Below are 14,368 nucleotides of genomic sequence, written 5' to 3'. Positions count from 1 at the left end.
TTCATTCATTCATTATAAACATGTAATTATGCTACTTAAGTATCCAGTTAGTATATAAGTACAAACCAATGGCAAGTTTTATTAAGGGGCCAGGATTTTGTAACACTGTGCTATCTTCAGGAATATGTGTTTTCGTAAGCATGGTCCGATAATTAGTCACTAGATGTCATCAAGGGGCAAGAGGAAGAAAGGAGAAGAGATTTTAGTGTCCTAAGGAAGTAGTAGTCATTAAACAAATATTTGTTGACCAGTAATGTACCCATTTCAGCATGGGTATTAACAATTTTAAGATAAATATTCATTGAGTAACCAGCTACAGTGTTCACAATGGAGCCCCAATGGGAAACAAAGGAGCTATCAAACTTTCCTCATGGCATATGGTGTACAACTCAAGTTGGATCAAGTATAGTCACGTGGTGACCTATTCAACAAAATTTTTCAAATTAAATCTTTAGGGTTAGATCTGGCAATATCCTACTTCTTTTCTTCCTCCTCTTTCCCTTTGATGAAACTCATTGCACTTTCATTGCATGAGCGGTTCTTGAGGATAGCTGAATTGCAGGAATCACAATAGTGCACAGCTGTGGTAGCAGTAGTGGAAAATAACTACTTATCCTTATTGCTACACAGAATACTGAAGGAATTCCATTGCTTCATATACTCTTGTCATCTCATCCTATCTTGCTGTCACTGAATAAAATTAGCATTAATAATAATTATGTTAAGGGCAAATGTATGATATTACAATAATTGCATATTTATGCAATTTAGAGTTTATTGATAACTCAGAGACAAAAATACTACTAGGTCCTTTTAATTATGCCGGTATATGTACTGCTAATTCAGCCCATAACTTAGGTGTGTATGTATAGCAATCATTACCAGTAATTAAGACCTTCTAACAGCTTTTTCTTAACTTGGCTCTGTTCATTATTTTTTCTTGATTGTCCGGGTATGAATTATTGTAGGGAAATATTTTAAAAACAAATTTAGAGATATGAAAATTTTTTTCTAATGATTTTGATGGTTATCCCAAACCAGTGAATTCTAATTTCACTGAGGAAAAGAGATCTTCAATATTAAAATACCCATTTGCTTCAAAATTGTTCCTGCAATGCTCATACTTGAAATTTTTCCTCAGCGTCTCATCATATACCTGGAAAATACAGAGTTGAGAATTGTTCTGTGGTAATATTCCTGTATTTAGAAGAGCGGCTGGTGCCTGATCAGATACTTTTGCTTATGATCCACTTGAATTCATTTCTTCTTCCTTATTACAGGAAAATAATTGAGTTGAAAAATCTTTACCACATAACTACAGAATCTGAACTTTTAGCATCCATATTCAGAAAGTCATCCAGATCCATTTCATCACTTTTGGCTTGAAGAGGCTGCACCATTTTTTAACTTCAGCTATTCTATAACTGAACTGAAACTATGACTTCATAAGTCAATGAATACTTGTTCCCAGCCTACTTGGCCATTATCACCCTAAGTATCAACATAATATCCTTTCAGCTATAAACACTTTTCCCAGCGATGTTCAATAAGTTTGATGCCCTTTTTATCATAAGAACTGTCTTGCTTCTCAAAATAGCCGTTGACTGACAACATCACTTCTTCACTGTTGGGAAATCTTTAACCACCGAGCCATTTTTTTCTAGTTTTCGAACAGAAAATAATTGGAGGGGGCTAAATCTGGTGAATAAGGTGTATGAAGTAGCAATTCAAACTTTAATTTATGAATTTGGGCCTTTGCAATGACTGATTTGTAAGCTGGTGCATTGTCTTGATATAACAACACTTTCTTCTTAGCCAAATGCGGCTGCTTTTGCTTGATTTCTTTGCTCAAACATTGCAATAAGTTCGTATAACATTACTCGCCGTTGATAGTTGTTCCTTTTTCAAGATAGTCAATGAAAATTATACCACGGGCATCCCAACAAACCGATGCCATGACCTTGCCTGCAGATGAAATGGTTTTTACCTTCTTTGGAGCCAGTTCTCCCATTTGAACCCATTGTTTTGATTGTTCTTTTGTCTCTGGTGTGAAATATTGGACCCAAGTTTCGTCCATGGTTATGAAACTGGGCAAAAATTCTGATTTGTTGCCGTGAAACTTAGCTAAACACTCAGTTGAAACATCTTCACGCCAATGGTTTTGCTCGAATGTAAGCAAATGTGCCACCCATCTTGCACACAGCTTTCTCATGTCCAAATTTTCTGTAAATATGCAATGTAATTCACTTATTGAAATGCCTTCAATGTCTGCTATCTCATGCACTTTCATTTGATAGTCCTCCAGTATCACTTTGTGGATTTTTTTCACTGTTTCTGGAGTTGTCACCTCATTTGGTCGACCAATGCGATGCTCTTCAAGCTTGAAACATATGCTTTATAGATTGCATACTTTCCAATACAGTGATATTTTTCAAACAACCACCGCCACCTCTATGCCAGGCCAGGTACTTTGTGGACTATCCTAATATATCAAATGCGGCAATATTATTTACTTACATAACTTTTGGCTTGCATAAAATCATTGTGGCTGATAAAACATCAAAAAAACTACAAGGATTGCCCCTCTACAAGTCCCAAGTTAAATTGGTTTAGATTAGCAATTATAAGAAAATCTTATTTCATGCTTTTAAATTAATCATTATAATTCTATGTGAAATGTTTTTAAATCAACCCGTGAGCTATAGTAATTTGAGAATGCAAACAAATGTCTAGTTCTGAAATAGCCATCACATTATATCATCATCTGTAGGTACACTTAATGGCCATTTTCAATGTCAACATTTCCAAAAGTGCTTTCATGAAGGCTAAAATTTACCTATTAATATCCATTCTAACTAGAAGATTGACCATTTTTGCTTGCTTGCCCATGCATCATACTGCTCCACCTATTCTTGAAGTAGAGAAAATATTGCTGAATGAATATTTTTTTAGATTTTATTCTTTGGAATTTTTTACTGGGCAGTGTTAAGCTCAAGTACCTGAATCACCTAATGACTAAGTTGGCCAATCAATGTGTGATATATGAATAAATTGTTTTTTAAGTACATAAATGCCTAAATTGTAAATTCGGCTTTTATTTATTTATTAAGTTTTGCTTTTGCAATGAATTCTTTCAGTGCTGTTTATTATGAAATATATTTTTCAATGCTAGCCATGGTTAAAGTAATTCTTATTTAGTATGTATACGCTAATGGTATTGATGAAATCCAAGTTATTACTTTGAATGAGATAACTTTTAATTTCCATACAATTTGTAAAACAAGGCACTATGATTAACTGTTAAACATATAGATGGTTGAAGTTGGTGTTATATATTATGTCTACACCCAACGTGTAATGATTTGTTATAGTTTTAAATGAAATGGGTGTTAGTGACAAGGTTGAATTTAAAGTTATTGGAATTCTCTTGCAGTTACACTATGATGTACTTGCTTCTACTTTCAGTCTTCATATAACTGCTATTGATCAATTTAGCCTGATATTATCATTGTTTCATTCACTCTTAATCAGTTCAATCATCTATTGTATCAGACAAAATTTTTCCATGGGGTACTTAATGTCCACTTGCAAAATTAAACATGAAGCTGTGTATATTTTAAATGAATCCAGTCAAATATTTTGATGCTATTTTTTTACTCTAAATGATTCCAAAAGAATTTCTCCTGAATTTGACTGATCATTTGTGTCTTGATTTATTATATTCCACCTCTGTTACTTGCAATTAAACTAACTTTTATTTGTCTAATTTTAGGTAATTTATGATAAAAAATTTAATTTGATCATCAAGTCATCTTGTTCATATTGCATATGTGTATTTTGGATCTTTCTAGTTGAAATTTCAATGATCTTTCTGAGTAGCATGGTGGTTTAGTGGATAGAGCACTCAGCTGCTGACCTGACGAGCATGGGTTTTTATCTACATGGTACTCCTGGACACCTTTAGCTAAATCCAAGCGGTGTGATTTTCTAAGCACTAGATTCATCTGGGAAACTAAGGAGGAACTGGAAAGGCCTGACCTATCTGTTATGAATAGATAACTTTCATGTGTTTGTAGGCCTTAGAATGAGATGTGCAGTAACTTTTCACCATTTGAAACTGTTTGTGTAATGGATCACTCCAGGATATTAAATAATTTCATGTCCTTCCCATGTTTTGAAGATAAATGTGATTTCCCAAAAAAATATTGTGGTGACATTGTTAAATGTACTTGTATCATGCATGTTTCTTATGTCATAACCTGTTTTACTGTATTGTGTCCTTGTATCATTATGATGATTTTTTTGGGTCTATATTGTAATTTAACAAATGCGTTGCCTTACTTTGTCATTCAACCTAATAGTCTATGTAATTTTCAGAGGATGCTTCACTTCGGATAACCCAGGAAACTGTCTTATTTGAGGATGGTACGTGAAATTTATTATGCTGTACGCAATTAAATTTTTAGTACATTATCTATGCACCTAACATGTTATGCCCAAATGAAAAAAAGTCCAATTTTGAGTTTGATTTTTAACCATTTTACAGATGAAAGGGAGACAATTGTTACAGAAATCAGGGAAGGTGATATGTTATTTGCAATTTGCTCCTATGTTGCTGAAAATGATGAAGCACTGAATTTGGTGGAGGGAGAGAGAATGTATGTACTGGGTAAGTAGTATCATCTTAATAATATTCAATCTCTTTGATAATAATGATGGAACCCCCTACAAATGAAAATATGTGTGATGGCAAATAAATATATTATTATTGTTGCAACTGCTATGGAAATTGGGGTGTAAAAGAAACACCAAAGAGCAGCAAAAAATCAGGACAGGAACATTTATTTTGTCCTGGTAGATTTAGCGTTAAAAAATAAACAAACTCCCATACTTTCCATCTGTTGATATTAATTGTTGGCAGTGTTACCAATACAATATGCAGTAATATGTGATTTTAGTAAGGAAGTAGCACAGATGATGCTCAGTTAACACCATTCATACCTTCCATGGACAGTGGTGAATAGTTGAAGTGGTGTATGAAGTTAGTTTTCCTACAGTATTTCATGACATACAGGAGACACTCCTATTTTATGAGATGGTGTACTTTTATTCAGTGAAAAATATTTTGAACATAAATGCCATCTTTCAATATTTAATGCCATCAATTGAATTGTATTTTTAATTTTTCCTAAAATAATAATTAAGCATCAAAGAAGGAGGGCATGAATTACATCAGAATGAACTCTTCTCATAATTAAGTGTTATTTTGAACAAAAATGAGCATGGTGTGAGGATATTAGGAGAAGGATAGTGTTAAGAAAAGAAAAACCAAGAAAGAGGAGTGAAACGATCACATCACTCACTGTCTTTGTTTTCCTTGTATTAATCTATTTGTAGTTGTTCAGTGATTGAATACCTTCTCTTTAACTTTTGGAACTTTTCTTGTGATTTGAATAATTTTATCCTAAGGATCATTGATGTGTCATGTAAATAGTTTAAAATTGCTGCCATGTCATTTGCAAATAGGTTTTTTTCATGTTCAGCCTCATCAGTGGATTTAGGTACCATCCTTAGCTCTTTCTTCTCCAGGGAAATGAGGATTTCATTCATTAGATCTTCAGTGTTTGAGTGTATTAGGTTCTCTATTGCATCTCCATCAACTCCCTTACAGTAGACCATATCAAGAATGGAATTACTCTCAGTCTCCAAAGAATCAAAGTTGCCAAAGACATTGACCTCTACCTCCGGCCAAACTTTCCTTTACACTCCATTTAAACAGTTTAATGAAAATTATTTCCAGGAATCACAGATAATATCAATGCTCATCTAAGTCTTAAAAGTCATCCAAATATCTTTAACTTTAAGTTTTGTTTTTTTTTTCATCCATATCTCACACAATCTTGTCCAAGACTCAATGAAAATAATAGGCTTTCAATGCAGCAGTATGCCCCTGATTCTTCAGCTGAATCATGGAGGTAGTGTTAGGGTGTAGAAAAAATTTTAATGTTATCACTAAATTCAGTTCTATTAAGAGGGTGACAGAGAGTGTTGTCAAGGTGCAGAGGAGTGGTAATCTTCCTTTCCTAGTGGGCCTTTGATTATGGCTTGAGGTGGAACAGCAAATAATCAGTAAAAATGGCTGGCCATTTAGACCATCTTGTTGGAATCTCATATGACTGGTAAATGTCCTTTGGCATAATTTTTCAATGCACTGTGATCCTTCAATCAGAAAATCGCATCCATTTCTGGAACAACCTGATTTCATCTAGGTTTAAACTTGATTTGGTGAGCTATCAACCAATCTTCTTCCACTAATGTAGTTAAGGATGATGGAAATCCACATTCAGCACAAAATCTACCTCTGCAATTTCTCCTGCGAATTTTAGAATCAGAAATCTATAATACTTCTTAAAGCTACAAAACCAGTTATCACTAAGCATAAAATGAATTCTTCTGTCAGATTATATTTCAATTCTTCATGTCAACTTCTTGCTTTCCTTTGAATGATGGTTGTAGACAAAAGACTTCTGCTGATTTTGGTGTTCAATCCACTCTCTATTATCTCTAATGCATCTTTTGTAATGTTTTTAGGACTGATTAAGTTGATCTGTGATCCATTTTACATTACTTTTAGCATTGCCACGAAATGTTCTTATGGTGCTAATCACTAAGCCCTAATCTGTTCCAAATATCAGTGTTTCTGTTACCATGATCAAAACTTGTAAAAACTCAATTTTAATTTCTAGGGATAGAGATTTTCCAGCCTCTTCCTTTACTTGTCAGAATTACGTCTAATTCTTTGGAGTTCATTCAACTCATTGCTGTTGACTTTTCAGAATAGCAGTGATATCCCAAATATGAAATTGGCAGTGCTTATGATTTTTATAGTAGAACAAGAATGATAATTAAATAACTTCATATATTCTCTTTACAGAATGTCACAACTCAGACTGGTGGTTTGTAAAGAAGCATTTGACTGAAGAGAAAGGCTGGGTACCAGCCCAGTTCCTTAAAGATGAAGTTAGCTACACCCTTTATGTTCAGAAGAAGCTGAATGAAAAGATTGATAAACTACCTGTTCTAGAAAGTAAGTGTGCATTAATGCATAATCCAGGAAGTTACTTATTATTTACTCTATGGTATGAACATTTTATCTCTGAGAAATCGAAAGGGAATCATAAGCATGCTGTAGGTAGGCTTTGACATTTCAGCAATATATAAAAGGCAGATGTGTGAGAAGATAGGAATAATGAGAATAAGGAGGGTCATATGATTTTCCTCCTTATGACTTTACTTATCCCCAATGAGGATAAGGAGGGTCATAAGGAGAATGCTTTAGTGTCTGTGGTGTATCACCCCAGATAGCAATGCAAGCTGCACTCAAACTGATTCCCAGCTGGTCATTTCAATGTGCAAGCTGGAATTCATCAGTATGTATTCAGGGTGAAAGCTGGAATCCAGGTACAGTCCAGCTAAGTTTTTCAAGAATCCAGCTGCTATGACCCTAGATTCCATCGTGAAATTTAACTGTTGGAATTCAGCTATGTTACTGGCTTACTTGTCCAGCTGGATTCCAGGTATCAAAATTAGCATGGCTGCTGGAATTTATCATATTTTATAGCCTATTGTCAGACCTGCACATGCAGGTTTTGTCATGCTTTCTTTATCATAGAAATCAATGTCAACAATTAAAATTATTCATCCTTGGAGATAATATGAAAATTGTTATTGCACTGGAGACCCCCGTGAGAAAATCTACTAGGATTTCAATTAAGAAAGCATTATTATTATATTGCAAGATCTTTTGTTATCAAAACTCACCGATATTTGGGAAATTCTCAGTATAATATTTATATACATGACAAGTATAAAGAGAAATCATATACGACAACTTACAGTATGGTTTTGGGTTGCTTGTAACCAGCTGGATGAGGTGGCTTAAAAACAGCTATATTTAAGCTTGTCTTATTCAGATGGATGTGGTATCCCAGTCCAGCAAAAATCCAAGCTGAATTTAGCTTACATCCTCTATGGAAGAGGATTTTAGAGAAAATGTCAGAGTAAGAAAATGAATCTTACACAGTACATAGTCTTTGCTTTTTCCTCTTTTCCAACAGTCATGCAGGCTTACCTCATTTCGTACATTACTCTTGCACAGTGATCTGACCTCACCTTTTCACAGCAATCTTCCCATACTGTCGGCACTTTTACATCAGTTCTGCAATTAGTTAACCAAGTAAAATGTATTATATAATGCATGTTAGGAACTGTAAACCTATTCTTCTAAAAGTCAAGAACTTAGAAAGCCTTATTTTCTTTGAAAACTTACAACATGATGGTGTTTGTAAATATATTGCAACATATATTATCTATATTTTTCTAAATATAGAGCCTACCACTGAGGAAAATGTATCTGCTCCACAATTTACTGAAAAGTTGCTGCTTAAGCATGTTCCAGATGGTTCAACAGTTCAATTTCAATGCAAAGTTGTTGGTAACCCACGGCCTTTAATTACCTGGTTCAGGCAGACAGCCATCATTAAACCATCGCCAGATTTTCAGGTACGATAAATGTGATATAAGTTATATGATGTATATAGCCAATTGCATCTATAAACCATTATTATTTATTTAATGATGTGCTACAAAAATAAACTATTTACTTGCAGATGTTTTATGATGAAGACAATGTTGCCACACTTGTAGTAAGGGAGGTTTTCCCTGAAGATGCAGGAATGTTCACTTGTGTGGCTAAAAACGCAGCAGGTTTTGCATCTAGCACTGCTGAACTCATTGTTGAAGCTCCACTGTCGGATCATGGTTCTGATGTTGTTGGTCCAACATCAAGAAAGAGCTTGTCCAGGTTTGAATCTTATGCGATTTTCAGTGGTATATTGCTTACTGTAAACACGCCCCAATGTAAATTCTATGCATCACAAAACATACATGAGTGACAAAAAATTTTGGAAAGTACAGGAAGCAATCTGGGTTCATGACCTTTCCTGAAAGCATAAAAATTTCAAAATAAATTCCAATATTATTGCAATAATAGAAAGTTCCACCTTATATTTCATATTTCTTCTGTAAATTTACTCCTTTGTACCCATTCACAAATTATGCCCGAGCAATGATGGAAAATTTTTTTTGCTAGAATATGATGACCTGCTATATTGTAGCCATTTTAACTCACATCAATTATAAAATTGCATGAATCATCAAAATAACATGAATGATGAAAAGTTAAAGACATCTCTGATATACTTGGGGAATATTTTTAATTTTTCTAGTTTCTGGATAGAAGCGTACACCTCACCTTTTTCTTGCTTTGCTCAGTCAATTGCCATTGAAACAGCAAAATATTTTTCCCAGTATTGTATGCATTAAATGGTATATGCAATAAAACCTCCATATTATGAACCTTGATTCTACTAAGACCTCCATAGCACAAACTCTTATCTCGGTCCCAGCCCCATGACATGTTAAATGCATGCAGAAAAGCATCCATACAGTTGACCTCTCTAATTATAAAATCCCTTGATACATAGTCTACATTTTTTTATGGTTTATAGTCTAAATGTAGATGGCAACATGAAATTCACCTCCTCATGATGGAATTGACACAAAAATAAATCAAAAACATATACTTTCCCTGAACTGTACCAGTGTGATATTGTGATTGATATATTATGAAAGTCTAAAATCTAATTTAAGGTTTATCATGGTTCACAGTATGTGATATTAATATACTCTTTCCTGTTATTTTTCAAATAAATCTAACAGGGAGTCATCCTTGGCTGACATCCTTGAAGGAATACCACCAACGTTCTCTCAGAAACCCAAAGCTCAAGTGGTTGATGAAAAGTCTGATGTTACTCTTGAGGTCAGATTGGTTGCAGTGCCTGAACCAGTTGTGAAATGGACTTTTGAAGACAAGGATGTTCAAGAAAAAGAAGGAAAGATATTTGTAACCACTGTGTCGGACATGCACATGTACACCAGCACCCTGAAGATAAAGAAAGTTAAGAAGTCACAGGAAGGAAAATACACAATTAAGGCCACTAACCGAGAAGGTGAAGCAAGCGTATCCATAGTTCTTAAGGTAAGATTGCCTTTTAAAATATTTTGAGGTTAAATTGATTGGCATTGAGCTAATAAGCATTGTATTTATAACCCTTAATAAAAATTGGTATTAAAAATTCAATATTTTTTCAACTACTGATTTGTTAGAACACATGGTATTAAGCATGGGTATTTTTTTAAATTTGAGAATGAAAATATATAAATATGTACTTGTTTTAAATGAGAGTAGTAAGTTGACCATACATGAATATGAACAGAAAAAAAATCTGATAGCTAACATTTTGAAAAAATATTTTAAATGCTGATACCATTTTGAAATCTAAAGTTAGTCACTGGAAACAAGGGAACAATTCATGAAAAATTCCTTTTTCTTTAAATAATAAATTATCAAAATTAATGTTGATTTGATAAGTGAAGGCAGAAGTCACCTAATAATAGACCTGAGGGCATAGTTCACACATTAGGGTATGGGGGCTAGCTCCTTTCCCTGCATCAGCTAAGGTTTCCTGGGGAGATCTAGTACCTGAAAATAATAAGATTTTGTGGAATTGAGGGTGCCTAGAGACATCACCTGGATAAAAACCAAGGTCCTCCAGCCAATAGCCCCATGTTCTTTACCCATTGGACTGTCATATCACAAGCCATTTTATTATATCCATAAATAAAATTAGCAATTTTCTAAATGCATTGCTTAAGATTCCTAAAAAAGTATAAGTTATTCTTCCCCATGTACCCAGGATCCAAAAATGGTTAATTGCTGGTAAGTTTGAATGATTATATTAACTTCATTGATATATTCTGTACAACTCAATTTAGGTAAGGACTAGTGCCAAGGAACCTCCAAATATATTAGAGCCATTACGCAGTAATACAGTGGAGGAGGGTGATAGCGTGGTGATGAATACAACAATTGTGGGTACTCCATACCCACGCATCACATGGATGAAAGATGACAAGAAATTCATGCCACCTGAGGGAGATAAAAATATTCAGATAATTAAAGATGAGAAAACTGGAATGAACACACTAACAATACATAATGCCAAGAAGAGTGATACTGGTCTCTACACAGTCAAGGCTGAGAATAATGTTGGAAAAGCAGCAACATCTGCTACATTAGGGGTGGAAGGTATGCTCACTCATATTTATACTCACATTGTTTATGACATAACATCACCCTTTTCTGTAAATAATCTGTGGTAATAATTTGTAATGTGCATGCAAAGGTTATCAATTTAAGTTTTGTATGAAATAGACCTAAGTTTCTGGATAAATATGTAATGATACTGATTTTATAATTCCAACTGACCCCAATTGCAAATTTATCAGTGCTTTTAACAAAATTTTAGTCGAAATCAAATTGGTTTATGGTTTGATTCTATTTCATAAGAGGCATGAGCCACCTTGATATTTCATGTGACATGGACTCCATTTGAAAATGGATTTGAATGAGTTTGATTCTGTTTAATATAATTATGTTGCAGCGCATTTATGTTCACATATGTGTGAATATGGTTATATAATTATTATTTCATTGATAGTGTGATAAAATTGTAAACCAGGATTTCAATTACCTATCACCTAATTTAAAATTGTTTCCACATTAATTGGTCAACTCTTTTTATTACAGAGCATTTCTAATATTCATTGAACAATGTACAACAAAATAAAATGTTTTCGTTCAGTAGAGTTGAGAGAATATTAGTAGTGTCATATTAGCGGTAGGAAAAATCTCATATACATTTGTCCATTGCCTAGCTTATTGACTGGATTTGGTGTTGTATACCATATCTGGTATTTTTTTACTATGCTTCTAACTTTATATACATGAGCGGTAGAGAGTTGACACATTTGAGAAGAGGATTTAGGTTTCCCTCCAACCACGTAACCTTTTTCACTTGCCTATCCTTATTGTCAATGAATTAATTAAAGCAAGGCTAACCAAATGAAGTCAGAGAAAACTTGATAAGTGCCCTGATTGATTCTCTCACTCTGTTTGGTACAACTGTTTGGTACAACTTAGTATTTACATGCTTATTAACCATTTGCCTATCATTATTTGAGGAACTGAGATCTAGGAAATTTATGGTATTTTGTAAAGGTCCCTGGAAATTTTAATCAATGCCAGCAGATAATGCACCACAGGCATTCAAAGAGCAAAAAAAAGAGCTAAGCTTTGCCCAAGTGCCAACAGTGATTTTTCAGATGCAAAAATAAATGTGTAGCTATCACAAAGGTTCACAGAACTGCATGGCAGGCAGAGGGAAATATGAAGGGAAGGAAGTAGAAAGGCAGAGAGTAGACATAGGGGTTGTGAGCATGAGCAAAATAGGGAAACCAAACCATTAAACTATTGAGGTATTTTTTCTGTTGAGACAAAACCAGAAGGTAGTGGTGAACGATCTCACTTATTGAATCAGTTACATATGTTGACAGTAACTGGAAAGGATTCTTGAGCTGAGCCTACAATGACTTCAATTACTTTCCTCCCAACACATTTTCTGCTGCAAGCCATGCACTTCTGTTTCATGAACCTAAACAGCAGCTGTTGATCAATGTATGTATCTGCAAAATCATTGATCACTGTACCCAATGTAGAGGCAATTACTGGTTAGGTTTGACAAAAAGTATTCAACCAAACATGAATGCAGGTCTCTTAGCTCAGTTTTCATCCAAGTAGTTTACCATTTAAGTCACCATGCCACTGACTGTAAAATAGAATCACATCATGAGCCATTTGCATTTCTATTAGTGTAATATATGATCGAAGAAAATAATATTTGATGGGGCATGCCCAATATACTAGTAAATATGCTTCAATATGCTCTCTGACACTAATATAAAGTATTAATTTTTTTAAACATGTGTAATTTGTGTCTAAAGCTTTTTATAAAATATAATCCCATCTACAAATGAGTGGAATATTAACATTTTGCATCCAGAAAAATATTTCAGCTTTTTGACTACAATTTTCAACTGTCAATTTTTAATTTTTGCTAGATGCTTAAAGCTTTGCTTTTGCTAAAAATTAATTTTGCAGTTTTCTTTGGTGATTTTAAATTTTTTATGATATTGTTTTAATTTTATTTTTTAAGTTGAATATTTTGTTTTAATTACATGAAATGCTTTCTTTCTTCAAATTAATTTTGCCATTTTTTTCATTTAAAATTTTTTTCGTACAAAATTAAAAAGTTTTTTGTGCTACCACTGCTTTTACTAGTCACACTCTTAAATTACAATTGAAATATCTTGCTGTACAGGTGATGATTGATTTATACCATTCTCGCATTGAGTATTTAAGTACTTTCATTTTAATGCCATTCTCAAGTACATAAAAATATTATAATCCTAATACCTCTGCACTATAGGCTTAAAGTGACCACAGTCCAATTTACTTTCTCTAACACTAAATATTACATTGTCAAGTCAATGCAAAACCTATTGTTAGACAAAAAGATATGACATGTGTTTTATACATATGGGGCCCACAGTTAGCATCATTTACGTGTTGTGTATGAGAAACAGTCCCCTTGGTTACCGCAGTAAGACATACCTACATGGTGGATTTAGCCACACTGTGAACAGTCTATACATTGTTCAGGGCTGAAATCTCACAGTACACATTGCACTGTGTATGTATTTAGTAGACTTAGGTACAGTTCCCATCACTGGGAGAAGTGAAAGCAAAAACTCATAAACCAGTTCAGAAGTTTGTATTTTACAGTGGTAACATTTGTGATTTAGCTATCATGTGCATATGGAAGTTAAATTCTCAAATTTAATTTATTAGCTTATATGTTGTTGATATGCCCTGATCAAGAATAGGTAGTGATTGTGAAAAGGTGAATAAGAATGTGGAAAAAGCTAAAAGTCTCCTGCTTCTATCATGGACTTCAGCATTTCCACAACCACTCAGTTTATCCTCTCTCAACTTCATCCATCTTTGAATCTCCCCAAACAACATCTTCTCTTCTCTAACTATAAATAAAACTACTTGAATATTTGACATATACTCTACTCTGTTTATTTTCTTCATTCTTCCCCACACTTGCATCTCAAAAGTCTCTAATTTTATCAATGGCATAAATCAAGTGTCACCTGCACTTGAATAACTCAGCTTATTACTAATGCATGAGCTATGATCACTAACTATTAATTTATTCACAGTTACATGTATTGGTGTTGAATCTTTAATGCCCAGCAATGAAGGGGAAAGAGTTGATGTGGAGCCCAAAGCTATGGAAATTAGCCCTTCTCCAGCAGAGGTGGTTGCAGATGGTATGAAAGA

The 14,368-nt window shown here is 33.9% G+C and overlaps 1 protein-coding gene across 7 annotated transcripts in view; it reads left to right on the top strand.

The window, feature by feature from the left end:
* The window catches only part of sls (sallimus), a 249,950-nt gene that overhangs the window by 202,132 nt on the left and 33,450 nt on the right, over positions 1-14,368 (top strand). For 6 of the 7 annotated variants that reach the window (XM_071587293.1, XM_071587296.1, XM_071587295.1 and 3 more), the window contains 8 exons: positions 4,378-4,425; positions 4,547-4,669; positions 6,935-7,087; positions 8,390-8,562; positions 8,670-8,863; positions 9,781-10,099; positions 10,897-11,209; positions 14,248-14,358. In XM_071587293.1, coding sequence (XP_071443394.1) covers positions 4,378-4,425; positions 4,547-4,669; positions 6,935-7,087; positions 8,390-8,562; positions 8,670-8,863; positions 9,781-10,099; positions 10,897-11,209; positions 14,248-14,358 — 1,434 coding nt within the window. The remainder of the gene's footprint in view (positions 1-4,377; positions 4,426-4,546; positions 4,670-6,934; positions 7,088-8,389; positions 8,563-8,669; positions 8,864-9,780; positions 10,100-10,896; positions 11,210-14,247; positions 14,359-14,368) is intronic. The other variant, XM_071587292.1, reaches the window with a different exon arrangement.

This window comes from Hetaerina americana, unplaced genomic scaffold, assembly GCF_022747635.1.
Source record: "Hetaerina americana unplaced genomic scaffold, ioHetAmer1.1.p SCAF_3, whole genome shotgun sequence".
Lineage (NCBI taxonomy): Eukaryota > Metazoa > Arthropoda > Insecta > Odonata > Calopterygidae > Hetaerina > Hetaerina americana.
Note: the sequence above shows the minus strand (reverse complement) of the source record. Positions and strands in the feature narration are given on the sequence as shown.